This window comes from Metarhizium acridum (genome assembly GCF_019434415.1).
Source record: "Metarhizium acridum strain ARSEF 324 chromosome Unknown scaffold_13, whole genome shotgun sequence".
NCBI classification, from domain to species: Eukaryota; Fungi; Ascomycota; class Sordariomycetes; order Hypocreales; family Clavicipitaceae; genus Metarhizium; species Metarhizium acridum.
The window spans coordinates 2,116,591-2,143,112 of NW_027094016.1; the positions used below are offsets into that span (position 1 = coordinate 2,116,591).

A 26,522-nucleotide genomic window follows, 5' to 3' on the forward strand; every position below is an offset into this window, starting at 1 on the left:
CTATACTATAAAGCTAAGCTACTATTATATTATACTTAAAGCATAATATTTCCTTACTTATAATTCCTTTTTATATACGCTTATTTAAAGCTTATTATAGTTTTATAAGCTTTATAAAACTAGCCTATAGTATTTCTCTAATAAGCGCGAGCTTATTCTTAAACTAAATAAAGAAGTCTATAAATAACTTATTCTAGTATTACTATATTTAGTCTAGCTTAATAAGTGTAATTTCCTTCTAGTAAAAGTCTAAATATATAAATAATAGGTATTCTAAGAATTAAAACAGGTTATAGCTCTTTACCTTACTTAATTTAAAAAATAAAGCTACACGGCTCTTAACTTTATTAAAGAGGCTCTAGTAAATAAAAACCTATTAATTATAAGAGCTATTAATAAATTATACGTCTTTAATTAGCTTATATATTATAAGCTTCTTTTAAGCCTTAAACACGTTCTTATTACTATTAAAAGAGGTTTCTATTAAAATTAATTTTTATTTTATGAAAGTATTATTATTAATAGGTATTCTTATAGTAAATATAGCTTATACTACTTAGTTCTATAAGTTATAGTATTATTTAAAGAGTTAATAAAGTCTTTTAGCCTAGATATTTATAATCTCTTATAATATTATAAAGTTAAATAAAATGCTTTTACCTAATATAAAGGTATTAGGTATAAGTAGGTTCTATCTTATATTAAATATTACTTTATTAAGGTTATTTATAGTAAAGTTTATTCTTTATTAAGAACTAATTATATTATATTATTATAAGTATATATCTTTAAAAAGTAAGAATAAACTTAAGAAGAAAGAGAAAGAGAAAGAAAGGTTTCCCTCTTCTTACTCCCCTTTATATCCCTACCTAGCCCGTAGATTATCCGGGTTAGGTTTAAGCTGCCTCCGCAACGGGTCCGGCCTAGGCTTAAGCTGCTAGCTTAAGCCTATAACAAAAATATACTCTATCTATCTTTTATTATATACTCTATCTAGCTCTTTAATAATAGTAATTTAGCTTATATAATAAAGTACTAGCCTTTTTAGGCTTAGCGTATAGATAATAGTAATAGTAATATCTACTAATAATAAAAGGAGGAAATTAGGGTTATAACTCCAGACCAACCAAGTTCATTACTAGCCCAAAACGTGACCAACAAACGCTTCAACCACTCAGTGTGTTTCAAAGAGTTCCCCTTGTGAGAGTGGTGATTACATCAACGCGACATAGTTACCAGCCTCCCCATTTTTTTGGTTGTGAATTTCTCGGCCAGTACGCCCTCTCATCAGTATCAGGAGCTATAGAGACACGGCGTAGCCTCTGTTACTTGGAAGTATACGAACTAAACACTTATCAAAGGTTACATTGCATGTGAGGCCGGCCAACTGATTTTCTTACCTGCCTTGCAAAGAGCGAACAAGAGAGCAACTGGATGAACAACTTGTGAAGAGACCTGCCTCTACTGCTGCAAGCTGTTACTGCTGACGTTTTCTTACCACACGTCATCCACGGCTACACATCGGCGGCCACTTTGGGAGCAAACACGCTACAGGGGCTCTCAATCCTGCAGTACCATCTTCATCCCGCCATATCTGTCACACGGAATCTGGCTCAAGGGAGCTGCGGTGCTGCTGGACTGAGATCCCTGGTGTGGTCATACGACGCTCTTGATTGTTGGTATCCGCCATTGTTGGCTGACTGAACCCAGCATTGCTGAATTGCCAAGATGTCGTATTTTGGGATTCTGGGTCCCGTAGAAGACTGGTAATCGCCGTATCCTTTGACTTCCCAACGTTGTACTGTAGTATTGAGAATGTTTCCCTGACAATCATGCCTCCTATCGACATCCATGTGGTAGCTTCCATGTCGTGGCGTCCGTCCAATTAGCAACATCATGGTTTAAACCAACACCTGCTTAATTTGCCTCAGCCCAGATGGCTGTTGCCTGATCTTGCTCTGTCAACTTTCAAGGCGTTACAACCATTCAAGTGTAGTATCTGAAATGATACGATTGCATCTTTCCGGGTGGCGCGGGCTGGAACCATGGAGCTACCTGTGATGCAGAGGTTGGGTTCTGCTTATGCTTACTCCCTAATATAACCCAATCTAGGCTCCTGTCAGAAGCACGGTGTAGATACTGTCACACAATATATATGCCTGTTGGATAAAACGGTAGTAGTTAAGCAGAAGTAACTTGTGAGATTGGCAGAAAAGGACAAGGACCTCTACAACACACAATACACACCCCCAATATTCTAAAATTACCTCCGCCTTTGTGTGGCGAGTTGCAACAGCTCCAGTAAAAAGGGCAAATGGTGGAAACTGGCACCATCTGGTACAAGAAGTATAAGAACTCCTCTGAAGGTCGAAAGCACGTACAGAAAAGATTTGCGGATAACACCTCGCATTCTTTGCCACTCTACCCAATTTACGCCCTCAATTTCAGTTTAAATTTCATCCGTCTTGTCTTCAGCAACTATGGCTATTGCTTTATCTTCCAGCCAGCTCCCGGGTTTCCACTGCCAACCAACACTGGCTGATCTTCATGCCTCAGTTGACACGTACGTCGACAACCTCCAATTGTGCCCAAGAGATTATAGCCTGGTATTAGGCTAACGATAATTAGGTATAATGGCCTTGTTGATAGTGAGGAGCTGCAATCGGAAATATCTCCCATGCATCTGCGAAACCTTGCCAAAATCTTTGTCAAATACGATGTGCATAGCAGGCTCGGAGTTCATCTTATTCATGGCCACTCCAAACTTGCGACCGGCACCGTGATGCTACGTCACATCCTAACAGAACCTTCAGGTTATTGGACGAAACCAGTCACCATAGAAGAGCTTGATCTTGCAACAGTGCAGGGTCATATATTCAAACTCGTCGCTGGAGACCGGTTTGTCGCTTACGAGTATACCGAGCGCAGGGTGAACGATGTCTCCGACATCAGTTTCGACTTTATCAGAGAGCTGGTGGACTATCTGCGTTTCAACAGCTTAGAAGGAGCTGTCGGCCTCCAAATCCTCGGCCAGGATGCAGGGAAGATGGTCGAGTTCGACCTTGGAGATTGCAGGACGGCGATGCTGAGGGATCAAGACACGCCACGGGGGCCCTTTCAGAACCACAGGGTGGGTTTTTACATCAGAAGAGGGGATAATCTCATTCAAGGGCCAAGAAACGCATGCACCGACGGTCAAAGGGCCTCACAAGGTCTTGATCGACGGGAAACTCGCACCAAACATTCCTGCTCTTCGGGGTATATTGAAGAGGTTTGGCGTTATCAGCTAGGTAGATTGTGAAGCGCCTCAGAGGAAAGTCGGGGAATTCTTATTGATGACGCAATTATTTGAAAATCGAGCTTCAGGCATTCAGTATAACCCGAGCTCTGTGTTCGTTTGAAACAATTCACTTCCGAGAAACATATCAAGTTGAGAAACATCGTTAACGGGCTCTTCTACCCCACTCTCCCACGTAAAACCATACCGAAGTAGTATCCCAAGGTTTCTGAGTTCATCTATGGCTTTGCAAATCTGATCTGAAAGTGGTGCTCCAATTTCTGCCAAGAAAGCTTGCCGAAACAGCGTCCGTGAATGGGAAGAATCATCCAAAAAGTATGACCAGCCGCCAGGGCCGCTGCAACCAAGAATGCTCTCAAGTCCCCAAAGTGCAATTCCGAATGGTTCAATGGCAGCATCCGCCCAGTCAACGACACCCGTGAGATGGCCAGAATCAGGACCGACTAGTATATTTGTGTTGGAAAGGTCTTGGTGTGTCAAAACCCAAGGTACTTGATCGACCACGTGTACTATTTGGCTCTGGATCCGTTCAATAATAGGCGTAAACCGAGTAGGTAGTGCGTAGCGGAGTTGCTCGAGCTTCGTATTGTAGAGATGATTTTTGTCCTCGACGGGGGCTTGGGCGTTTTCCCACGACTCTGCGTAGAACCTGTAATGATATCAGTAGCAATGGGTGAAGAGTGTGACGCCAGTTTCAGAAACTTACTTGGCCAAATCGGTTATTGTAATATCTTGCTTAGCTGGTGTGATGCTGCTGACTGTGAACAGAAATCCGATACCTGGAAGGGCATCCATCACCCAGACAGTAACTGACGAGTTTGGCATGGAACCATGGTAGGTAGTAGTTGGTGTCAGGTAGGGATGAATGCTTTTGGCGATCTTGACGGTTGAATTATCGAGAGGCGAAGCTTCGGATCGAAATTGAACGATAATGCCTGAGGCGGAGAGTAATGTGTAGCTGTGAAATCCTTGCCAAGGCAGCGGTGTCACGGAGCTCTTTGCAAGGCTCCGCGCGTATGCATCACATTCGTTTTGGGTAACCTCATCCTGGGCCTCGAACAGATCGGACATTGAGTATTTTGAGAATGTAGCAGATCAGCTGGAGGAGAGCTTTTCTTTGTTAGGTTAACGGTCAGCGGTAGGAGTTTATGCTCGCACTAGCCTAGTTATGGGCAGGCCCTCTGATGGGGGCTCAGCTCCAATCTAGGCCCTGATCCTATAAACCACGGCTGCCCCACACAGGGACCGAATCGTCTATAGTCCAGTCTAGCGAGCACTGTAACTTTCAATTCAAGCTCCTCCTTCTACTCCTCCATCATCCACATCACCACCCCCAGCCCGCACCATGTCTGCGCCAGATCCCGGCAGCGCGGCGACGGAAACGCCAAAACCCAAATTAAAAATCAACATCAGCCGGTCCTCATCGTTTGTCGGCGACGCAGCAGCCGCAGCAGTCGCAGCAGCAGCACCACCACCACCGGCCTCTGCGACGCCAGGCGACGGCCCACGCAAGGTGAAGCTCAAACTCACCTTGTCACAACCTCCAACTCCGGCCACAGACCAAGCACCACCCGCCAAAACAAAAGCCGGTCGCCAGACAAAGCCGAGCCAGAAGCTCGTCGAGAGCAGGAAACGACCGCACGATGATGATGACGACCTGCCACTGTCACAGAAGGCAGGCAGCCAGGCCACCAAGATCAAGATCCGGCCAGGCGTCAAGTCGGCTCATACCCAGGTAGTGTTGAAGCCGCGAGGACGCCCGCCGGTCCACCCCCCCGGTGACGGGTACGATTCCGAAGCGAGCGATCGAGAGTTGGACCCGGCCATCGAGGAGCAGTTTATCCTGCGCATGCTGCCCGGCGAGCACTGCGACTACGTACGCTGGTGCATGGAGAATGGCAAAATGGGCATTCCTCGAGCCCAGGGCGGCGCGGACATCACCATGAAGTTCTTTGACGAGGACACGCGACGGGCCATCATGACCATCAAAGGCCAATCTTTTGCCGCCGTCATGGTGGATCTACCCACCATCACCGAATCCATGAAGACGTGGGATCGCAAGTCCTTCATGAAGTCTGCAGATATTTGCCAGATGCTGCTTGTATTCCAGCAAGTTAAGAACGAAGAGGAGGCCAAGCGCGCACCACTACCCACCATGATCGACACCAACTTCAAATGGCCGCACGGCATCACGCCGCCGATGCACGACTGCGTCAACCGCCGGTTTGCCAAGACCATCAGCCGCAAGGAGATTGAAGACAAGGAGGCCGAGGTGGAGAGACTGCTCGCGGAGGATAATAAGGCCAGCTCCACGAAGTGGGAGTGGGTAGACGACCGCCACGAGGAAGACGTGGAAATGGGCGCCGACGAGGACGCCGAGGGCGAGGTGGACGACTCGATGGGCTTCTTTGGCAATACGCAGAACGACGAGATCTTTGGCGACGACAATGACCTCGAGGCTGACTTGGAAGCTGCCTTTGCGGATGACTTGGTGGCCGAGACACCTGGCACGGCAATGGACATGACTACGCCCATGACCACGCAGGTCGAGACGCCCGCGCCTGTTATCCAAGAAAGCATCGAGAACGATGAGTCAGAAGAGGAGGACGACGACGATGATGATGATGATGACGACGACGACGACGACGACGATCTGGATGAGGACCAGCGTGCTCAGAGAGACGAGGAGCAGGGCGTCAAGGACATCATTCATGACTTGGAGAAGCAGTTGGCTAGACGGGTGGCGGATCTCGAAAAGACGCAGAACAAGATTCTTCGAATAAGATTGGAGAATCAGATCAAGCAGTTGAAGTCGGAGATTGAATTGAAGAAGGGCTCCATTGGCATTGAAGTTAACGACTAGCTGATTGGGCATGGGGGGAACCGAGCCTGACGTGTGTAATGTTATTTGGCGTTGGGGGAGGGTGCATCACGAGCTGGTATTCACGGACAGCACTGGCGTTGGAAGGTGGAACAAACAGAAAAACACCAAGGACGTCTAGTCATTCACTGATACCCACAGGTCATTTGTTGGCAACAGAGCAAATATAATAATAGTACATCACTAGCCCTCTCTGCCTCGCAACTACTGCGAACTCTGACTCAACGATCGAACCGTAGAATCCACCCTCCTAACCAAGACGTCCTCCACCGTCCTCGTCACATCGTCCCAGCTGACATCCTGACAAAACTCCTCGAGCGACTGCGGCCGCGAGCCAGATTCCCGCCGCCGCCGCCTGATGCGCTTGTGAATAGCCCTCTGCAGAAACACGGCCATGCGCGGGTCTCGCTTCGACTGTTTCTTGAGATAATTGGCCGTGAACACGGCGTCAGGCAGCGCAGTCGACTTGTGATCGTGGTGCCACCGCCGCGTAGACTTGATCGTCTCCTGGATGCGAGTCTGCATAGGCTTGTGAGAGCACCCTGCTCCGACACCCAGTCAGTCAGTCAGTAGACACCGACACCACCGCCGCCCATACGTACCAGCCCGCGTCCCGAATTCACGGCGCTCCCGACAAACCGCAGCGGCAGTCTCGCACGCCTCCCTCTGCGCACTCACGCCCGCCAGCACGGCGTTGGCCTCGGCCAGCGTCGGCAGCTGGTCTACTTTGCCGGCCAATTTCTCCACCAGCCTCCTGACCTCGCCCATTGAGCTCTTCACCTCCGTCACTTCCCTTTGGCACTCCCTCAGATCGAGCTTGTCTCTTGCCCTCGTGTCCAGGTGCTGCTCAAAGTTCACCTTGACGGACAAGATGTCCTGCCAGACCCTCTCCATGCGTTCTTCGTTTTGCTGGCGGAAGGACTCGTTGCGCACTGTCTTGCGTGTTAGGTCTTCGAGTCCGCGAGCCAGATCGTTGGCCTGCATGACAACCTTGTGGATCTTGAGCTCCATTGTCATGCGGGCGAGCTTTTCGGCTCGGTCCAACAGTTTTGCGTCGACGACAGCATTGGACGAAGATGAGGTACATGTAGAGTCCACCAGAATCGACTCTGGTGAAGAAAGAGACGTGCTCGATGGTGGAGGTGTTGGTGCCACCGGGGCAGAGAGTCGACGTTTACTTGCCATTGTCCTACGGGCGTGCTATGACTAGACCGACCATTGATAGAATGCTGTGTCCCTGTTAGAATAAGATGTCGACATACGGGCGTCGAGATCAAAGAGGAGTCTGGTTTCTTCCGCCAAACCATGCCGCCTTCGTCTCGCTTAATATCTGCAAGAGCAGGTGCGGCAGAACTACACCGTGAGTACCTTCCCCATGGCCAGGCTTCACGCATCAACAGAGTCACAGAATCAACTCCGCGAAATGAGCCCAGTAGCAAGAGCATGAAGTACATTATTCGCTTCGGGATATCAATAATTACAATACATGCCATGTCGGTACGGGAAAGTAAACGCTACCATGCTGTGCGCCATGATTCGTCATTCCCCCTCCGGTTTCTCGTCTGCCACAGTTGGTCTCGGGGGGCCGTTATTCGTGTCCTGAGCAGAAGTAACCTGCAAAGTAGCTCGAGGGTCAGCTCCGGAATCATTGACCGGGGTCGATATATCGTCATCTGTCGGCGAAATCCTCGTTCTCTCCTCTGCGATCCAAACCAAAAACATGTCAACATCCTTGGCAATCTGGGCTGGCACCGCTCTCTTCTGAATCCATCGAGGCAAGAAACCTCTCGCATCTGAAACAGTGCCCATAATCCATTCAACGCCACCGTCAGTTTGACGAAATCTCTCCACGCTGGTATAAGCGCCCAGAACAGCGCCCCCATTCCGGGGTGTCGCATCATAATCTTTGACAGCAATCTGAACGACCATAAACTCCTGCTTGTTATCCGTCATGGCCGTCACCTGTAGGACAGGGAAGACGCGCTTGCTCAACGGGAAAGGAAGCTTATGGACAGATTCCTCCCATTTCATCGTCCAATCAACCCAAGTCCGCCCGGCAAGCTGAATTTTGATGTCTTTGCACTTCCACTTCTTCATCAGACATGTGCTCAACACCGTGGGGGTAAAGTCCTTCTCTGCCTTGGCGTGGTTGTCCTTGAAGCAGCGAACCCATTCTCTCCAGTTGGCTGTTCCCGTTGCTGCGGTATTCTGGTGGATGCTGCGCCGCAAAGCCCATACTTCTGGATGCAGGTCTCTCTCCTCTGTGTCATTGATCTTGTGCTCTTCGCAAACGCGAACGAGCTCTGGTGTCGACACGACGCGTTGGTACAAGTGTACCGGGGCATCGGAATGGGGAAATCTCTTGACACCGATTGGGTGCCATGGCGAAGTCTTGGTCTCGGACTCCAAATGGACCTTGCTGATAAAATACACTGCCTCCGTCCACGTGGCCGTGAGCAGTGGGATGAGATCGCTCGGAGGCGAGGCTGAAGATGGCAACTGCGACGGTTTAACCCCCCAAAGGCGGACCAAACGGCTATGAGCTGCCTTAAGATCACCGTCTGAGTCTGCGGATAGCTTTGGTAGTCTGTATTCCATTGCGGTAAATGTCTGTGTTGTAGTACTGTCTGTCAATATTCCTGTGGTGACTCTGGCTCTGTGGCACACGTGCGAGGTGAGAGGCTGGTTAACAGAGTGTGAGTGCGATGTTGATCAAAGCAAGAAGCTCGCGTGCATTCGGCCCATGACTTTGTCTTTTTTATAAAGAAAAAAAAAGTAAAAAGTCTCGCTTGCCAGGATCGTCCCTGGTGAGCATGTAACCTCATGTTGGAGAAGGTGCTGCCAAACACAGCTAAAGGGAGGCGCGACGTTTGAAACTATTGCACGCAGCCACCTCATGTTTCCAGATGCCGTTGCACCCGGTCCGTGCAGGTAGGTGGTCCTCCGTCCGCCCAATGGGGCCGGGGCCGAGATCTGGACGGGAAGGCAGAAGGCCAAACCAACGATATTTCGTCACATTCACGACATGGATCGCTCATACTGCTTTTATTCTTTTATTTCAGACCTTTAAATTGATTTATAACTTTGATTTACATTAAATATTAATACCCTTTTTTTCATGCAACCGCGCGGGCTCATCCACGTAAACTCGTCCATTTGATGACTTCAATAACTCCAGCGAGTAGCCTTGTATATACAAATACCCACGCAAAAACGAAAAAGAAAGGAAAAGAAGAAGGTCGCTACTCGTCTTTTTATCCCATGCAATTTTTTTTTTTTTTTTTTTTTTTTTTTGCACCTACCGCCCATACACCTAATCTCGCCGTTCCCAGCGAATCCTTGCGGGTTCCAGGGGTCGTGAAAAGAGAGACGAGTAGTCGGTGCCAATAATGGTGTTGCTGCCGTCGACATTGCTCAGCTTGAACAGACGGACAGTCTCGGCGACAATGGTTTGAAGTTGTACGTTGGCAAAGTGCTCGCCAATGCATCGGTGGCGACCCGCACCAAAAGGAAGGTACGGCGAGGCGGCACCTTTGCTGACCAAACCGTATCCATAATCGACCTTCTCTTCCTCCTCAGCGACGTTACGGACAATAGTAGGGGCGTTGGGGGATTCACTATCCCAGCGATGGGGGTCCCAGGATTCGGGGTTGGGGAAGTGCGTAGGGTCGCTGGCGCTGACACCGGGAGCGGCGAGAAGGGTGTGAGTGGTGGGAATAACATATTTGGTACCAGGCACAGGCATGGGCTGCTTGACGGCACGCAAGATGGAGTGAATAGGAGCGTGCAGACGGAGGGTTTCCTTGATGATGGCCAGATTGAGAGGCAGCTTAGAGAGGTTTTCGTACGTCAGAGGTGGCAGATCAGCACCAAGGGCCTTGATCTGTTCTTGATAGAGCTCCTCGACGAGGTGCGGGTTCTGAGCAAGGCGGAGCATGATCCATGAGCTGGTAGATGACGACGAGTGCTGGCCGGCCATCAGCAGAGCAATCATCATGTGGGCAATCTCGTGGTCAGGAACAGGGGTTCCATTCTTGTAGGTCGAGTTCATCAGGTGCTTCATGATGTCGAGTTCCTTGTCGTCATCGCCCTTGGCGCGACGTTCCTTGATGGTATCCATGTAGATCTTGGCCACAGTACGTTGAGCGTGGTCACGCTTACGGTTCCAGGGAAGGGGGGCCCAGTGCAACATGAAGTTGATTGGTGTGAAGCCCATATCCAAATCGTGGTAGAGAGCAGCTAAAGACTCGTCAAACTTGCTGCGGATGGCGCTGCCCTGGAGAGCGTGGGAGGCAGTAAAGATTGTAATCTCGGCCATCTTCTTGGGAATATCAACGACGCCGGACTTGCCCTTGAACTCGGGGTCGCGTTTGAAATAGGACTGCACTTCGCCAGAAATAATGGGAACGTAGGATCGGAAAGCTTCAGTCGTCAGAGCAATCTTCATGAACTGTACCAGCAGTTAGTACTTGCTGCCTGCATCGCGACCAGGAGGAGGGGGGAAATGGCGTTGGTTGCCATTACCTTTTTCTGCTCCATCAGCTTAGCGTTGGGACAGTCATAGACGACGTCCCGGCCAAAGACGGGAGTGGTCAAAACAGTATAAATCTCTTCGGCATTGACGTCCTTGAGCTTGCCATTGAGAATGAAATCGTTTCCGGCGGGGCCAACGGCAACAGTGGTTTTCTTGCCAAGGAGAACAAAGGTGAAGACATCCCCAAACTGTAGCGCCGATCAGATTCGAATTTTAGTGTTGTGAACAGTTGGCACAGAGGGAACAGAGTTCAAGACATACCTTGGCACGGTTTTCCTTGAAGAATTTGGGAGGATCCATTCCGTACGTTACAGTACTGCCAATAAAGGGGAACCAGTGGAAGACCAACGGAGGCTCATTGGGGTTCTTAAAAAGAATCTGGCTGGCAACGTTCAAAGCAACCGCAAGTGCGATAAAAGCACCCAAAGCGACGGCAATCTGCGATCCCAGACCCAGAGTCTGGAACTGCTGCGAGAGCGGGTGGCTCGCCACCTGTTGAAGGATGCCCATTGTGGTTGCAGATGTTGACGATGCGTCGGCGAATGCTTGGCTCGCGCAATTGGGTATGGAACGGCAATCAAACAGGGAATGTTCCCAGAGAAGATGAGGACAATCGACTCTACGTGCCCTGTCGTCAAATTAATGAGGCAAGAAACGAACAAACCTCGACGACGTGGGACCAAGCAACCAAAAAAGAGTCGGCGGGTGGCGTCGAGATGCGCCCGATAAAAGGAATTTGGAGTTGGATGGTCCTTTCGTTGGTTCAGGGGGACCCACAAGATGCAGCTGCGCTGTGTATGTGGGGTCTCTGCCGACGGAAAGCCAGGGACCGTCCAACCAGAGCGCCTGATTACGATGGCCAAGGGTGTCTCGTATTCGGGTTTGGCAGGAAGTGGTGTGTCAATCTGGGAGGAACCACTGAACTGGGACATCGGACAGATGCAGAGCCATTGCCCATTGCATATTTCAAAGAGCTCGAGGCCAAGTCCCTGGACCTCGACCTCATCTTCACGAGCGCCTATGGAGCATCGGATGACACCCGACATTGTATTGTTCTGGATGAATTCGATGGCGCTCTGCATTTGGGTCCGCCCGAATGTGAGATCGTGCGACCCAGCCACTGGGGAAATGCGAATAAGAACCCGAAGCCACTCTGTGCCGGCACAGATGAACCAGCAATGCGGCGAATCCACAAACCCCCGGCGACTGGTGATGAAACGATTTGTTAAACTAGCCGGCCGACTGCATAGTCAGTAGAATCATTTGGGCCAAACGGGTGCCAAGTTGGCGAGTACGGAATGCGTACGCTATTCTGAAGCAGTCTTGAACCACATGGCACACATGTTTGGAGCTTCAGGTCATGCTACAATGCGCTGCTTGCAACCAATTGTTTCTGTTCAGCTCCTGCACTGCCATATTTCCGACTAGACATTTTGATCAACCTTGCAGAATCAGTCCGCCCCCCGTCAGAGCTACCTACACTGATGCTGTCATATTGCCTACATCTATACGGAGTACCAGATGCTAGATATATGCAAATAATAGCCAGGTTAGCCAATGCTTCCTCTTCGCTGTGTGCTGAAGCCGAGATCGCCAAAATCTGTTTAATACCCTGTGTCACCCAAGGGGGCGGGTCAACTCACATAGCTCTATCTGTCGGAACCCTTCAACAAGTCCAAACCACCCCTCAAATCAGTGGTATACGCCGTCATCGGCAAAATGTTCTTCATCACAACCGAATGAGCCCCGGCATCGTAATCCCAACAACCGTCCTCCACTACTGTCGTGACAAAGCCCAAATCAGCGGCCTCGCGGGCCGTGCTCAAGACCGCGCCGCTCGAGATAAGACCGCAAATAACGACACTCTCAACTCCATGCTTCTCCCGCAGCGAAGACACAAACCCCGGTGTTTTCATCGCAGAGACACACCCCGGCACTTTGGCGACGACGAATTCCTTGCCAGAGGAGCCTTTGGCGGTGGGAGCCAGTTCAGCAATTAGTCCAAGCCTCTCCGGGGCTGAAACCGCCAAGGGCTTGTAAGTAGACTCCCAGCGTTGCCGCATTTTGCTGGTCTCGGCGGGCTGGGCGTTCATGTCGATCACACAATGAACAATTGTGGCTGAGCTCTCGCGGGCTGTTTTAAGTAGAGAGTTCGCCGTGTTGACGACCCTATCCTTCTCCTCGAGGGGTTGAATCATGTCGACAATGATGTTGTGGTAGTCAAGCAGGAGGAGGGCCGTCTTGGCTGGGGGGTAGGTTGCTGCGGTGTTTGGGGCGGATGCCATATTTTTTTTTTTTTCGGGAAGTGAGAACAAGGCGTTGACCAGATTCAAGTCGAAAAAGAAGATCAGGGTGTCTGGTAAAAGTAGAAAAGGCGTTCCGTGTGATATTAAGACTTTTATATCACAGTGCTCTGAGACTTGCGCCGGCCCTACATTCAACCAGACACTTACACGCAGGAGATCATGCAATGCATACCTCAGTCTTCGGAGATAAGAAGACTCGGGTTATACACACACAGACTAGCGGTCTTTAAAAAGAGAACCAACGAGTTAAGTTTGGAGGACATAAGCGAGCTCCGCATTGGTACCCTGCCGAACCGATGCGGGTGATGTTGTTGAAGCCTGTTCGGTGCCGACGTCGGCAGACCAATATACAGGATGAGTCTGGGATGTTTTGGGAACGAGATTAGGAAGTAAGCAATCTCCGATTATATTTTACCGATGAGAAGTGAGCGTAGGTCTTCCTTGAGACCATTGCTCGCCGACATTGCTTCAATAGCTGCCGGAGAAACAATATGCTGTGTAGTGTGGGCCGCCGTGAGGAATCGCCAATTCGGCTCCGTTGACATCCCCTCCGTCTTGGCATTCTTATCTGCGGTGTTCAGGGCTGACGAATATCCTGCCAAGGAGCCGAGTTTTCGATACTGTCGGGACGGCGTGATGAGGCGCGAGAAATGTTTGGACGTGCATTTCACACCAACACCCGGAGCGATCTCGGCACCGAGTCTCGGCGCGGGAGATGTGGATCCGTCCCGAGAGTGACATCAGACACTCCGGCAAGCCTCCCGACTGACCCCAATACGGAGTAGTCGATCCCATTTTCTACGTTCGATCTAAATACTGTCAAATTTCGGAAATTGGACGTGAAATCTCCGTACTGCAGCTCATACGTTTTTGATTCTATTTATTTTTTGTCATGGATTGTCATCCCCCATTCCCGTATTTTCATGTATTATCGGATTCAGGAATACGGGCTGCCGTCTCAGCTACATGTCCACTCGAGCGTAGTATATGAATGAGACACGCCACTTGGCATCACAAGCTTTCGCCTTCGAATGTCAGGGACGTGAAAATCAAATAAAATGTCCAAGACGCCTCGAGACGAAGAATGTCCCGGGCCAAGTGATGACCAAACTAAGGAGACGGCTGGACTCGCCACCACACTGCCTCTTCACCACGACAAGAACAACAATCATACCCGAGCAGACAATACTCGATATGAAGACCTCACGCAGAATCAGGTCCTCGAACCACAGCAATCAAACGAGCGCCCCCTCCACTCCGTGTTTTCCTCCAGGATCAAAGTCTTCGTCATCGTCATGACAGTCTTCAGCACCATCTTCTCGCCCTTCTCATCCTTCATCTACCTGCCAGCCATCACCCCCATCGCCAACTCATATCACCGCTCCCTAGGCGAGATCAACCTCACCGTCACCGTCTACCAAATCATGCAGGCCATTGCACCACTGTTCTTTGGCGATCTCAGCGACCAGATTGGCCGAAGGCCCGTCTATGCGCTCACGTTTGCCATCTACCTGGGTGCAAACGTCGGGCTTGCCCTGCAGCACAACTACGCGGCGCTGTTGGTTCTGCGAGCCTTGCAAAGCACCGGCAGTAGCGCGACAGTGGCGATCGGCAGCGCCGTAGTTGCTGACCTGACCACTGCCGCCGAGAGAGGAGGGTACATCACGGCCGTGCAGTCGAGCATCATGTTTGCGCCGGCATTGGCGCCTGTCCTGGGGGGGTTGCTGACGCAGTACCTGGGGTGGAGGTCGACGTTTTGGTTCCTGACAATCGCCGCCGGCGTGTTTGTCGTGGTTTACCTTCCGTTTGTGCCAGAGGTACGACACCATACCAAAGACCGGGGGGGGGAAGAGGGGAGAGGCGGCAAGGCAGGCCGACGAGATGGCTAACTGTGAAATAGACGGCGCGCAACATTGTGGGCAATGGATCGATCCCTCCGCCGGCTCTCAACACCTCCATCACATCACGGATCCAATGGCGCCGCAAAAGACGCGACCTCGAGTCCACGCCCGGCGCGACTACCCCTGAGCCCAAGAAACTGCCTCTCGGGATCCCCGTCCCGGACATCTTTGCTGCCATCCGCATCATCTTTGAAAAGGACGTCGGCCTCCTCATGCTCTTCATGTCTCTCTTTGTCATGGCCAACTACGCCATGCTGGTACCTCTTCAAGACGTTATTCGCCGCCGATACAGCTTCAACGACCTCCAGGTCGGGCTGTGCTACATTCCCTTTGCGATGGGATCCGTATCTGGCGCCGTCGTGGTAGGCAGACTACTCGACTGGAACTACGCCCGGGTGGCAAAGAGCATGGGCGTGTCCGCCGACCGCAAGAGGGGCGGCGAGTTGAGACGGTTTCCCATTGAGAGGGCGAGGCTGGATCTCATGTGGCCGTGGACGATGCTTGCCTTCATCACGACAGCTGTATGGGGCTTGGTTGTCGACTCGGGCGCCAGCCTAGCCGCACCGCTCGTTGTTTTGTTCCTCGCGGGCATGGGTCTCTCTGGGCCCATTTCGATCCTCACCACCTTGTTGGTGGACTTGTACCCGATGAACGCCGGCCGGGTCTCGTCTTCATTCAACCTGACGAGGGCGGGGATAAGCGCCGTGGGAACAGCCGTGGTACAGTACATCATCGACGCCTGGGGGTATGGATTTACATATCTGTTTCTGGCATTGGTGGTTTTGGCTGCCAGCCCCTCGATATTTGTTGTCAGGAGATGGGGCCCGAAGTGGAGGGAGGAGAGGTATCAAAGGTTCGGCAACGTCAACGTCTAAGTCTGGCTGTTTTTCGTGCATTAGCCCTTTGTACGCTGTAGCCCAGAAGCCCATGTACCCGGTTCGTACAAGTAGCGTTTGAGCTCTCTATATTAGAGGCCAACCAGACTCTATCCATGCTTCTCTCAGCGCCCATCGCTAACGACTCAGCCGCTGTTGCCACTCGTTGGCCTGCATCCGCTCTTGCGCACGTTGTTCTTCCCCCAGAGTCCTTTGCCGCGTTGTTGAAGAAAAGCGAATCGGGATCAGTAAGCCAATCAATTTCACCGAGGTCAATAATGTGTCTTGATTTTCAGTTAGACAGGGGGGTCAAATCGAGCCTCGTCACGAGACCATCTACATTCGATATCTCAAAGACATTATCATGGGTTTTCTTTTTTCTTTTTTTTTATAAAAGGCAGAGAATGACTCTGCACAAGGGCATATAGACTACAATTTCTTTTGGTATAATATTACGTGGTTGCTCAGTAGTCCAAGTAGAAATCGGCCAAGGTATGCCTAGACTTGACTTTATGCATCGAGACCAGCCATCATCACGATTTCATCGCGTTCAGAGGCTGACCTGTGCGTGGTGTTTCTAATCATGTGATGGGTTTGGGTTGTGCGACTGTAGGGTTTTGTAGGACCAGGTAGCATTCCTGAGAGATCTGCGCCAAATGGACACCCACCCATCTGATGTGAACTAACATCAGTCTAGAATGGCGTATGTTTTGAGGATGGACATGAATTGTATTGGGCTTGTCGTGGCTAGGGTTTCAGGACACGTACATCAATAATGCAATCAGTCATGGGCTGCACAAACCGGGTCCTTGAAAAATAAATAATAACTAATAGTAGCAATAGTAACAAAAAAAAGGCAAGTCTCGCTTCGCAACGTCGCACGAGACCTGACATGGGAAGACGCCAGGCTGAATAGATTTTGCGGCGGGTAAAAGATGGCGTATAATAAGTGTCAACTGGTGCCATCACACGCACACGAAAAGACGGCCATGGCGCATTGCGCGCCACGCGGGGCAGCCAGCCTGTCGGACAAGCATAAAGATTGAAGACTGATTGTTGCATGCGGATGGAGGCGCATGGCCTCTTTCTTTATTGCTTATTTTGGGCAGGAACCCCGCCCTGGAGGACATGACGCCATGGTCGCACGACAGACGGACGAGAGTGACACGGATGATGGACAAGGACGAGCGTCTGGTTCAATGCAAGTACCGGTACTGATCTGAGGCTGCTCACCGCTGTTGAGCTTGGCCGGGGGCTGTGGAAGACGGTGTACCTTCCAACCTTGCTGATGAGCTGCTGTTCGCATTGGCCGCACTGTATGTGCGCACATGTGCAGGCAAAGAAGCTTGAGGCGTCAAGTCCGCCGCCGCTGCACGCGCGAGTGCGTGTCGGTGGTGTCAGCACCGGTGTCAGTGGGTGTCTGTCGCACCAGTTGACCAGCCTCGTGATACAGTGAAGCAATACGGTGCAGACGGTGTACATGCGCATAGGCACATGCAAGTACCGAGACCTGGTACTTGCCCAACGCCCCCGTAAGCGCTGCAGGCCACTGAGTCAATGAGGGGCCTCTCTAGGCACCTTGTACCCATCTGTGTCCATCTGCCATGCCACTTGCGCACTCGTGCTGTGCAAGTGAGAACTTAGAAGAGGGCGGGCATCTGGGCACCTGGGCATATCAGAGAGACTCGCAGCGAGAGATCAGAGAGAAGAGAGCGGAGCTGCCCAACCTCAACAACCTCAACACCCGCTCAACCGCTCAACCGCTAAGCACCAAAAGCGGAATCGTACCACAGGTGTGCCAAGCGTGTACCAGCGCGCCAAGTACCGGTCGAGCAGATGCGCGCATTTGTGCAGGTGCGGTCAAATGTCAGAAATACCACTTCGCAAGTACCGCAAGTAACGCAAGTCCCGCAGGTCCCTTGAACCTTCCCTCGATTGATGCTTGGCTGTCCACTTCCTCCCGACTTCGCACCACCATAAACGAATCTCCTATCTTATCGTCCTCTTCGGATTTCCCCTCTATAGTTCATCTGCCTTTTTCACCCGCCTTCATTCCAACCCGTTCAAAAATAACCACGGCTTTCACAGCTTCTTTGTCCTTGTTCCACGCGGCGGACGAGGCGTGCATTTATAGGACAGTGACACTGACGTCTCACCAGTGACCACCGGGCGGGGCTCGCCGACCGCTGAACGGTGGCTGTTCGTCCTCTTTTATCGCATCACCAAGTGTTGCCCTCGCCATCGAGCATAAATCTCTGGTCCTTTTGAATCACATTTGCTTCACATACAATAACAAATAAAGAAAGCCCAACCTTGCCATTATGGATGGAAATACTACCCAGTCTAACAAGGGTCCGCGGGGCACCGTGTCGCAGCCAGGCCCTTCCAGATCCAGTCCCGGCTTATCACATCCGCGTCGATTTGAAGGTATATTCTTGCCGTCAACCTGCCCGTCGTCATCTCATCTAACAGCCGCAGAATCTTGGGTTGAAGTTGCCTCCCAACCATCATCTTCGTCCTTGTCCAGCATCGGAGATGAAATCGTCACCACCGGCCTGCGGGTCCGAGGTCCGTACAACCGCCGTCGTCGCTTACAGGCCTCCTCCGCTCGATCGGTGTCTCACCGGCAAACAGCCATCAACGCTGCAGGCGCGAGCAGTCAAGAGGAATATGACGAGAGCGAAAGCGAAGATGATCGGCTGTTGACGAGTTCAACTGAAAATGCCCACCCTGCACCGCCTGGGAATGTAGGTGAGGCCTCGGATGCCGACTCGGATTCGGACGGCGACGATGCGACTGCCCTTGGTCGTGTTTCTGATAGACCCGTGTTTCGCCCACAGCCAAATGCTTTTTCACACCCTTCCGCCGGCGCTCCTCAAAGAAGTCAATCTGCTACGTCGAGCATGCCGCCTCATCCTCACAGCGGATTTACTCGGCCGTCCTTCTCCCAACGGTCGCAGACCCGCGTCCACCGGGACGGGCCATCATTCATGTCGCCCTCGGTTCGTGAAGACAACGATGAAGATTTGCGGGCATCTCTTACAACGTTGTTGTCTTGCGCGGCTGCGGCGCGCGGCCTACCAAAGTCAAAGGAAGAGGCCGAAGCTTGGCGGGCCTCACGTAATGGCGTGCGCGTCGGCCCGAGCGACCAACCCATGGAACTTCGACTTGTGCCTGAGTCTGAGTTGATGCAAGAACCTTCTCAGCCACGGCCAGTCACTGCAGTGTCTCCGCGAAGGCGAAGGTCGCCTGCAAGATCACCGACAAGGACAACCGGACAAGCCGATAAGTCAAAGAGATCTGGCTCTGCGGGAAGGAGCCCCAGGGCAAGCAAGAAGAAGAAAGTTGTAGTTGGCTCCGACGAGGCGGCTCTTATCTCGCCCACCCTTTTGACATGGGTGGTCAGCGCAGGTGTCGTTGTTCTCGTCTCCGTGGTTGGCTTCGGAGCTGGCTATGTCATTGGACGTGAGGTTGGCCGTCAAGAAGCTCATGACGCCTTATCAGCTAGCATGAGCGCTGCCAACGAAACGTCCCATACTGGACGCGAGGTGATGCGAAGCTCTGGTGGTCTCCGACGCTTGAGATGGGGAGCTGGAGCCGTTAGCAAGAGCATCGTGGCCCAGGCCTAAGTACGGCTGACCCAAAAAACGGCGGGTAGTCATGCCTATACACATATATACATATGTTCCCGGAGCACGGCCAGTTCTATACCATTCCCTTCAAGCAGCGGAGGCTGCAACGATGTGTCTGTCAAGATTCGAGATCAATGGGCAATTCTTGCTGATTGATATGTCTATCACCACTAAAGGCCCCCTGGCAAAGCACTATCAATAATTTAACAGGGTAATTCCGAGGTGCTTCCAGGGCCTGGAGCCGAGAGAGAGATCGTTGCAGCCTTCGCTGCTGTAAGGAAATACACAGTATCCGGTCGAAATCTACGTATTCCGGAATTGCATTTATGAAGAAGTCGGCATCAGGGTTACTAGGATATAATGATTTGGTTACGAAAACATGGGAAACCGAGCCGTTACTGTGGATGAACTAAAGTCTGGCAACAATTTAGCGGAATGATTTAATTACGACTGCATGTTGGCGTAGGGGGTTCTACCGATGAAATTCCAAGGCCTCCAAGATACGGAGTAATCTACCTAGGTATTTGAAACAAATATTGGTATTACATTCATTCACTTGGTTCCGCTTGAGTCAACCTGGTCAACTTTCCTTTTTCAGCGGCAAAATACAGACGTAGAACTAAATCCACCACGCCTTGCCGCTCTGTGATGCAGAGGCTCACTTCACGCACAAGTATGCACAGTAGTAATGAACGAAAGTGTATTACTTTTCCTAGCCATAACGCCAAAGATCTATGAAATGATTCGGGCCACTCAGCGTAGGTTACTCACCTCAAGAGAATTACAACAAATGGGGGAAAAATAAGGAAACAAGTTTCATACGACAGCTTCCAGGGTGGTATTGGCATGGATGTTGCGACGTCACGTCAACTCACAAGCTTCAAGTTTGCAATTGCAGGAGCCCCCAGGTCCCTCAGAAGTCTTTCGTGCGAACCCAAAAGGGATCAGTTCGCCTCATTGCTGGATAGCAAGCGAGGATACCGTCCCTCTGAATAAGCCCGTCAAAGTCCCTCAGAATCCCATTGGTATGCATGTCGTAAAAACGACGCAAATTCTCGAATTGCCCGCCATCAAAAAGCCAAAGTATGCCACCTAGCGCACAGATGCTTCTCTTCACAAGGCGAAGAAAATATGTGACAGCCACGAGCCCACGAAACAAGTGTACATGCCCACAGGTCTATTGCCGCTTCGATTGCACGAAACGACCTCCCAAAGCCCACAGGCTAGTCGCAAGGACGTAGCCGCCAACTTGTGTCGAATACGACAGCCCACTTATCGAAAGCCCACTGATAGCCCCCAGGTACATATTTGCTTTCTCTAGTCAAAGTTCATCTTGGTGCCGGCGAAGCTGGAAGGAGCAGTTCGGTTGGCACCGGAGCCGAAACCCCCACGGCCGCCTCCACGGCCACGGCCACGGCCACGATCACCACCGCGACCTCCACGCCCTCCACGCCCTCCACGTCCACCGCGACCACCACCGAAGCCACCGCCGCCCTGCTGAGGACGGCTGCTGGCAAAGTCAAGACGCACGCTGCGAGATGTCCTGCCGTTGCCCAGTGGAGCACCATTCAACTGCTGAAAGACATTCTTGGCGTCCTCGACCGAGGTGAAGGTAACATAGCCGAATCCCTTTAGGTTTCCAGAGTCACTATTACGAGAACAGTTAGTTTCGGATTGACAGCAATGCAACGGAGTTTAGACAGGACTCACGGGTCGGTAGGCAAGCGAACGCTGGCGACCTCGGCGACCTCGGCGAAGAACTGACGGACAGTCTCCTGGTCAGTGTCGAAGGGCAAGTTGCCGATGAAGAGAGTCTCGCTTTCGGGGCTGACAGAGTCGCCGTGTTTCTTGGCACGGTCCGTAGCACGGTCACGGGGGTTAGAATCGGCAGGCCGAGAGTTGGCGTAATCCAGGTTAAGAGGACGGCTGTCCAACTCAGAGCCCTGCATAGCCTCGTAAGCCTTGGTGGCGGCCTCGGCCGTCTCAAAGTCGACGTATCCGAAGCCACGGCTGCGGCCGCCGTCTCTGTCGGTGACAACACGAGCACCGACTAAGCCCTCAAACCCCTTGAAAGCCTCGGACAAGGCGTTATCATCAATGTTCCAGCTCAGGTTGCCAGCGAACAAAGTAGAGGCGGCTTGTTCATCAGTCTTAGCTTTCTTGGGGGTGGCGTCGATTTCCTCCTCAGCCTTGCGCTTCTTGGAGGCAGAGGCATCCTCAGTCTTGGTCTTGGACTCGTCAGACTCTTCGGCATCGTCTTCATTGCTGTCATCGCTATCGTCTGAATCTTCTTCAGAGTCAGAAGAGTCGGCTGCCTTCTACGAGCGAGTTAGTTCAGTATCATGTATAAACCAAGGAATAGAAACTACCAACCTTGGCGGTGGCCTTGTCATCGCTCTCCTCCTCAGAGTCAGAAGAGTCAGAGGAATCTGAAGAGTCATCAGCTTCAGCTTTGGCCTTACCATTGACCTTAGGCTTGGCGGACTCCTCGGCGGATTCGCTGCCAGAGTCGGAATCAGAATCAGACTCAGAGGCAGCGGCCTTGGCCTTGCCGCTGGTGGCAGGCTTCTTAGTCTCCTCCTTGGACTCGCTGTCAGAATCGGACTCGGAGTCAGAATCAGCTTCAGACTCGGACTCGGACTCGGACTCGCTGTCAGAATCGGCCTTCTTAGCCTTCGCCTTGGTCTTGTCATTGACGGCAGGCTTCTTTTCAGCCTCGGATTCAGAGTCGGAGCTCTCAGAGGCATCAGAGTCGCTTTCACTCTCAGAATCAGAGGACTCAGAAGACTCAGGTTCGACGACCTTCTTCTTCTTCTTTTTCTCAGGGGCGTCCTTCTCCTTGACTACCTTCTTAGCGGCAGCCTTGGCAATCTCCTTGGACTTGGACTTGGTGGACTGGGAAGCCTTGGTAACACCAGCATTCTTAACAGTAGATAGAGCGGCGTCAGCCTTCTTGCTCTCCTTGGTCTTTGACTTGGCCATCGTATCTGTTCTTTTAAAAGAGGAAGTACAGAAAAATAACGGTAAATAGAGTGAAAATGGGAACCGGAATGCAAAAATGATGCAAAATCCTAGGAAATGTGTGATGGGAAGAGAATAAAAATGGAGGGTGGGCAGGTCCAGTTGTGGTTTTCTACTTTTTTTTCCCTTTTTCTGCGGCTGGAGGCTGGGCCTCGCCGCGCGGTGTAGATTTTTTTTTTTTTTTCCCTTTCCGCCAGCCAAATTGTGGGTCAAAACCAAAGGCGGTGAAAAGTCAACGGTACGTACCTAGATGCGCCGTAGATGCTTGGTGCCTTGCAATTTAGGCGTGTATTCATTATGGCCGAATTGAACTCTCTTCCTGGCCATACCCACGATCTCTTTCGTGAGCTGCAGATAGCAATTTCTTGCCGCCGCCGGACAACGTTTTCCTTTATCGACGGCCTCTGCCCCGTGAAAAGGAGACTCAGTTTTCTCTGTCAATATGCCGACACCGGAATCCGAGCTCTTCAAGAGCCAGAAACCCAATGTTGCGCCGACCTTCAACGGCGTCGACTACGACGACACCAAAGCCTTCAAAGCCGCTGAAGATGCCATCATCAGAGAACAATGGGTCGGCGCCATGAAGACACGGCTTGTTGGAGAGGAATTGGGCAAGTGCTACATGCGCGAGGGCGTTAACCACTTGGAGAACTGCGGCGAGTTGCGAGGTGAGTGGGCTTTAAGTGTTTGAACCAGGAGGGTATAAACGCTGACAACATGGGCGCGCAGAGAAATACCTGCAGATGCTTGCTACGAACAAAATCAGGGGAACCAAGTTCTTGCAACAAAATTACCTCGAACAGAAAGACCAAGAGCTCGATATTGCTGCAAAAACTCACATTACTGACAAGATGGCCAAGATTAACGGCGGCGCTCGATTTTCGTCTCAAGAGAAGCCCCAGAAATGGAATACTGGGTACTGGAATTTGTAGAACAGGAGCTTCAAATGGGCGATCAAGCGAACAGAGATGTACAAGTGGTAGTCCAATCTGAGTGAGGAGAAGAGCGTCGAGGGCATTGACCAGAAGCAGCACCTGGATCCTGCACAAGTGTGCGTGTATGTATATATCTATATATCGGCATTTAATGGAATACCATTAGACATCATTATTATTTGTCAAGTTAACACTTGCTGTTGAAGGCAGCAAGTCTGCCGTCGTCGTGCTATAACTGGTCATGCGCACAAGTGACGAGGCTGCGTGCCGTGTTGCGCTGGCCACCCCCATTGGCCCAATCTGCACGCACCTGCCCGGGCTAAATTTTGACTACCACCGTGCACCCAAACTTCCAAGCCTCGTCTCCATCACCTCTGACTGCAAATCGCCAAAGGGAAAAAAACCAGCACCATGCTATGCACAAGGTGCATTCGCACAACCGCCGCAAGGCAAAGGCTACCCCTACTACGGCAATTTTCCGCATCGGCGCAAGTACGCGCTGCTGAGCCCAAGCTGTCAACACCCGTGACAAACGCAGATGCCCCGGCGAAGGAATCGTCAATACCGCGATCAATTTGCCCCGAAGGCACCGTCCTAGCCGGATTGAACTACAACAAGGGCGGCCAGGACCCCGTCGCCAAGAAAGACGAGGAATACCCCGAGTGGCTGTGGTCATGTCTTGACGTGATGAAGAAGGGCGCGGACGCGGCTGACGAAAATGCTGGAGACGAATTCTGTATGTTGGAGCAGAACTGGCCTCGCACTAGCTTCCGAGACCCTCTTCCGATTTTATCGAATTGAAGCTGACATTTGTCCGAATAGCCAAGTCCAAGAAGCAGCGAAAGTTGGCGGCCAAGCGCCAGAAGGCCCTCGAGGCCAAGCTTCTTGCCGAAGGAAACCTCGCTGCTTTGACCCCCAAGGTTCCCATCCAGCACCAGTCGATTAATCTGCCCGGTGAAGAGGGCGGGAGTGTTGCTGATAATATTGCGGCTGCCGAGAAGAGAGAAGAGCTCAGGAAGGCTATGCGAAAGGAGAGAAAGGCCAAGATCAAGGAGGCAAACTACTTGAAGTCCATGTAAACCTTGGCAGGCCTCGTGGACTTGTACAATACGCATGACGGGAGAAGCCAAAATGTACTATATTACGCATAGTGTGACTTGTATAGAGGAAATATATCTACGCATCCAGAAGCTATTTTTTTTTTTAAAAAAAAAAAAAAAAAGAGAAAATTACACATTAAAAAATCACTTCTCTACTTTTCATTTCTTCGCTGTGCTACCTGGGGTCCAATAATTATCGACCAAAAGTGCTGAGCGTGCCCGCGGCTGAAATATTTAATATGCCTGCTTGATAATAGTGGAAGTACCGTTCATAACATGTCAACTCATAACTACTACTTATATGCTCCCTGGAATGAAGCATGCTAATTGTACACCAAAATGTTTCGTCCATTGATTCCAACTTTCTACTCTCCTACAACGCATTCAAGTCCAATGGCACACTGCTACCTCTGCCCGCCCTATACTTCTTTGGCCCTCCGCGAAAGTCTCTGGGCTTGGGCAACAAACTTTCATCCTTGAATTGCCACCTTGAATCGTTGACTATGAACCTTCCTCCAATGCTAGGAGAGGGAGAATGCGATGGATTTCGGCTTGGGCTCGGCGAGCCACTGCCATTCGCAGACAGGGTATATGAGCTGGGATCCAGCATAGATTGTCTAATAGAAGCGCCCCGGTTTCTTGAGAGAGGCGGCGGCGGTGGTGACTGCGATGTAGGCGGTGACGGAGCTGCATTTGGCGGCGGCGGAGGAGCGGAACTTGGAGAGTGGGCGGGTATCGGCGCTGAGTTGGCAGGAGGAGGCGGAGGAGGCGGGTGTGGTGCTTGGGTCCTGGGAGCTGGAGATCCCGAGGGTCGAAGAGGAGCCGAAGCTGGAGGAGGAGGAGGAGGTGCTGCTGGACTAGGAGCAGATAGTGCCGGAGGGGGAGGGGGGGGGGGGAGGAGCAGATGGAGTAGGGGCTGCACTGGCTGGCGGCGGAGGCGGAGGTGGTGTCGGCGCAGCAGCAGCTGGGGAAATGGCTTTTGAAGAAGGCTTCCGAGATGTCGGCAGAGGAGGCGGCTTTTTACCAATCGGTGGTGGAGGAGGTTTTGATCCTCCTAGGGGCGTTGTCTTGCGCAAGTGGCCTGCTGCGCCGGGAGAGAGAATGGGAAGACCACGTCCAGGTATAGCAGGCGCTGCACCACTTGGTGGTTTCGGAGCACCAGGAGGTTTAGGTGCTGAACTTCTCGACTCTCCAGGATCCGAGAGATATGAGGCATCTGAATTTGCCCCCGTATCTATTCCACCTCGCTTCTTCAGCTTTGGCATACCACCAGCAAATAGCCCAGCGAGTTGTGGCGCTGCCGACTCCATGCCCGAGCTCGCTGCCTGGCCAGAGCCTTGATCGCTATTGCTTCTCGCTCGGTTTCCAGGAACTGGCGGTGCCAGCCCACCAGGAACTGCTGGCGCTCCTCCAAGTACAGGACCACCACCAGATGATGTCTTCCCAACAACTGGTGCAGATCGATCATTTGTAACAGCCTTCTTTAGGGACTTTCCTTTCTGGATATCTGATAATAGGGCGTTCTGATAGATAATTAGCTGCAATAAATAGAACCAGGACAGTGAGCAACATACTCTATTCCCGGAAGCAGGAGGTCGTGAGGGCATCCCTCCAGGTGCTCCTCCGGGTGGTGGTGGAGGGGGAGGAGGACCTGCAGCACCCGGGGGAGGAGGCGGCGGCGGAGGAGGAGGAGGTGCTGGCATCTTTTATGCTGAATCTGTATATCTATGTATCGCTATATCGACTTCAAGGTTGGGATGCTGCCGAGAAATGCAGAGGCAGCGCGGGGGAACAGAAGACCGTCCGAGGTCGGCCAGCGTCTATATGAAGATTCGAGCAGCCTGCTGCTTCAAACCAGCCGTTTCAGGACCCAAAAGAGTCGCAAGAGAGTTGTGGAAAACCGTTGTCGGTGGAAGTGGTACAAGAAGGTCGCAGAAACGCCTCGGTGTTGAGGTGAGGTGAGATGGCACGGCGTCCTCGCAGCCGTTGTGGGAGCATGCACAAAGTTCCAATGTTTCGTCATCCGTGGGTGGCGAATG

The 26,522-nt window shown here is 51.5% G+C and overlaps 15 protein-coding genes across 15 annotated transcripts; 8 read left to right on the forward strand and 7 right to left on the reverse strand.

Moving 5' to 3' along the window:
• Positions 1 to 2,480: 2,480 nt before the first annotated feature.
• On the forward strand, positions 2,481 to 4,484 carry J3458_003254 (uncharacterized protein; the record flags this gene model as incomplete). Its single annotated transcript, XM_066117656.1, has 2 exons — positions 2,481 to 2,563; positions 2,629 to 4,484. 2 exons carry the CDS (start codon positions 2,481 to 2,483, stop codon positions 3,299 to 3,301), a joined length of 756 nt encoding a protein of 251 aa, XP_065977445.1. The 3' UTR covers positions 3,302 to 4,484.
• Positions 3,371 to 4,369, reverse strand: J3458_003255 (uncharacterized protein; the record flags this gene model as incomplete). Its single annotated transcript, XM_007815248.2, has 2 exons — positions 3,371 to 3,947; positions 4,005 to 4,369. 2 exons carry the CDS (start codon positions 4,367 to 4,369, stop codon positions 3,371 to 3,373), a joined length of 942 nt encoding a protein of 313 aa, XP_007813439.2.
• A 121-nt stretch (positions 4,485 to 4,605) lies between the features above and the next one.
• On the forward strand, positions 4,606 to 6,877 carry J3458_003256 (uncharacterized protein). The gene has a single exon (XM_007815249.2). It carries the CDS (start codon positions 4,644 to 4,646, stop codon positions 6,159 to 6,161), a length of 1,518 nt encoding a protein of 505 aa, XP_007813440.2. The 5' UTR covers positions 4,606 to 4,643; the 3' UTR covers positions 6,162 to 6,877.
• On the reverse strand, positions 6,384 to 7,364 carry J3458_003257 (uncharacterized protein; the record flags this gene model as incomplete). The annotated part of the gene is made up of 2 exons (XM_007815250.2): positions 6,384 to 6,721; positions 6,782 to 7,364. The coding sequence occupies 2 exons, from the start codon at positions 7,362 to 7,364 to the stop codon at positions 6,384 to 6,386; spliced, it is 921 nt and encodes a 306-aa protein (XP_007813441.2).
• Positions 7,365 to 7,718: 354 nt separating this feature from the next.
• On the reverse strand, positions 7,719 to 8,777 carry J3458_003258 (uncharacterized protein; the record flags this gene model as incomplete). Its single annotated transcript, XM_007815251.2, has 1 exon — positions 7,719 to 8,777. The coding sequence occupies one exon, from the start codon at positions 8,775 to 8,777 to the stop codon at positions 7,719 to 7,721; it is 1,059 nt and encodes a 352-aa protein (XP_007813442.2).
• A 442-nt stretch (positions 8,778 to 9,219) lies between these two features.
• Positions 9,220 to 11,439, reverse strand: CYP51_1 (lanosterol 14-alpha-demethylase). Its single transcript, XM_007815252.2, has 3 exons — positions 10,975 to 11,439; positions 10,704 to 10,901; positions 9,220 to 10,629 (listed from the first exon to the last, which is right to left on the reverse strand). Exons 1-3 carry the CDS (start codon positions 11,221 to 11,223, stop codon positions 9,493 to 9,495), a joined length of 1,584 nt encoding a protein of 527 aa, XP_007813443.1. The 5' UTR covers positions 11,224 to 11,439; the 3' UTR covers positions 9,220 to 9,492.
• A 129-nt stretch (positions 11,440 to 11,568) lies between these two features.
• On the forward strand, positions 11,569 to 12,566 carry J3458_003260 (uncharacterized protein; the record flags this gene model as incomplete). Its single annotated transcript, XM_066117657.1, has 2 exons — positions 11,569 to 11,608; positions 11,653 to 12,566. The coding sequence occupies 2 exons, from the start codon at positions 11,569 to 11,571 to the stop codon at positions 11,940 to 11,942; spliced, it is 330 nt and encodes a 109-aa protein (XP_065977446.1). The 3' UTR covers positions 11,943 to 12,566.
• On the reverse strand, positions 12,363 to 12,998 carry J3458_003261 (uncharacterized protein; the record flags this gene model as incomplete). The annotated part of the gene is made up of 1 exon (XM_007815253.2): positions 12,363 to 12,998. One exon carries the CDS (start codon positions 12,996 to 12,998, stop codon positions 12,363 to 12,365), a length of 636 nt encoding a protein of 211 aa, XP_007813444.2.
• Positions 12,999 to 13,685: 687 nt separating this feature from the next.
• On the forward strand, positions 13,686 to 15,855 carry J3458_003262 (uncharacterized protein). The gene is made up of 2 exons (XM_007815254.2): positions 13,686 to 14,836; positions 14,920 to 15,855. The coding sequence occupies exons 1-2, from the start codon at positions 14,078 to 14,080 to the stop codon at positions 15,793 to 15,795; spliced, it is 1,635 nt and encodes a 544-aa protein (XP_007813445.2). The 5' UTR covers positions 13,686 to 14,077; the 3' UTR covers positions 15,796 to 15,855.
• A 56-nt stretch (positions 15,856 to 15,911) lies between these two features.
• J3458_003264 (uncharacterized protein) lies at positions 15,912 to 16,223 on the forward strand (the record flags this gene model as incomplete). The annotated part of the gene is made up of 1 exon (XM_066117658.1): positions 15,912 to 16,223. The coding sequence occupies one exon, from the start codon at positions 15,912 to 15,914 to the stop codon at positions 16,221 to 16,223; it is 312 nt and encodes a 103-aa protein (XP_065977447.1).
• A 1,279-nt stretch (positions 16,224 to 17,502) lies between these two features.
• Positions 17,503 to 20,145, forward strand: J3458_003265 (uncharacterized protein). The gene has a single exon (XM_007815255.2). It carries the CDS (start codon positions 18,117 to 18,119, stop codon positions 19,422 to 19,424), a length of 1,308 nt encoding a protein of 435 aa, XP_007813446.2. The 5' UTR covers positions 17,503 to 18,116; the 3' UTR covers positions 19,425 to 20,145.
• On the reverse strand, positions 17,595 to 22,573 carry NSR1_1 (nuclear localization sequence binding protein). Its single transcript, XM_007815256.2, has 3 exons — positions 21,801 to 22,573; positions 21,138 to 21,745; positions 17,595 to 21,075 (listed from the first exon to the last, which is right to left on the reverse strand). Exons 1-3 carry the CDS (start codon positions 22,407 to 22,409, stop codon positions 20,745 to 20,747), a joined length of 1,548 nt encoding a protein of 515 aa, XP_007813447.2. The 5' UTR covers positions 22,410 to 22,573; the 3' UTR covers positions 17,595 to 20,744.
• A 165-nt stretch (positions 22,574 to 22,738) lies between these two features.
• J3458_003267 (uncharacterized protein) lies at positions 22,739 to 23,561 on the forward strand. The gene is made up of 2 exons (XM_007815257.2): positions 22,739 to 23,116; positions 23,178 to 23,561. The coding sequence occupies exons 1-2, from the start codon at positions 22,891 to 22,893 to the stop codon at positions 23,378 to 23,380; spliced, it is 429 nt and encodes a 142-aa protein (XP_007813448.2). The 5' UTR covers positions 22,739 to 22,890; the 3' UTR covers positions 23,381 to 23,561.
• A 180-nt stretch (positions 23,562 to 23,741) lies between these two features.
• J3458_003268 (mitochondrial 54S ribosomal protein mL54) lies at positions 23,742 to 24,577 on the forward strand. The gene is made up of 2 exons (XM_007815258.2): positions 23,742 to 24,119; positions 24,206 to 24,577. Exons 1-2 carry the CDS (start codon positions 23,795 to 23,797, stop codon positions 24,460 to 24,462), a joined length of 582 nt encoding a protein of 193 aa, XP_007813449.2. The 5' UTR covers positions 23,742 to 23,794; the 3' UTR covers positions 24,463 to 24,577.
• Positions 24,578 to 24,635: 58 nt separating this feature from the next.
• On the reverse strand, positions 24,636 to 26,466 carry VRP1 (verprolin). The gene is made up of 2 exons (XM_007815259.2): positions 26,058 to 26,466; positions 24,636 to 26,006 (listed from the first exon to the last, which is right to left on the reverse strand). The coding sequence occupies exons 1-2, from the start codon at positions 26,184 to 26,186 to the stop codon at positions 25,341 to 25,343; spliced, it is 795 nt and encodes a 264-aa protein (XP_007813450.2). The 5' UTR covers positions 26,187 to 26,466; the 3' UTR covers positions 24,636 to 25,340.
• Between the last annotated feature and the right edge of the window lie 56 nt (positions 26,467 to 26,522).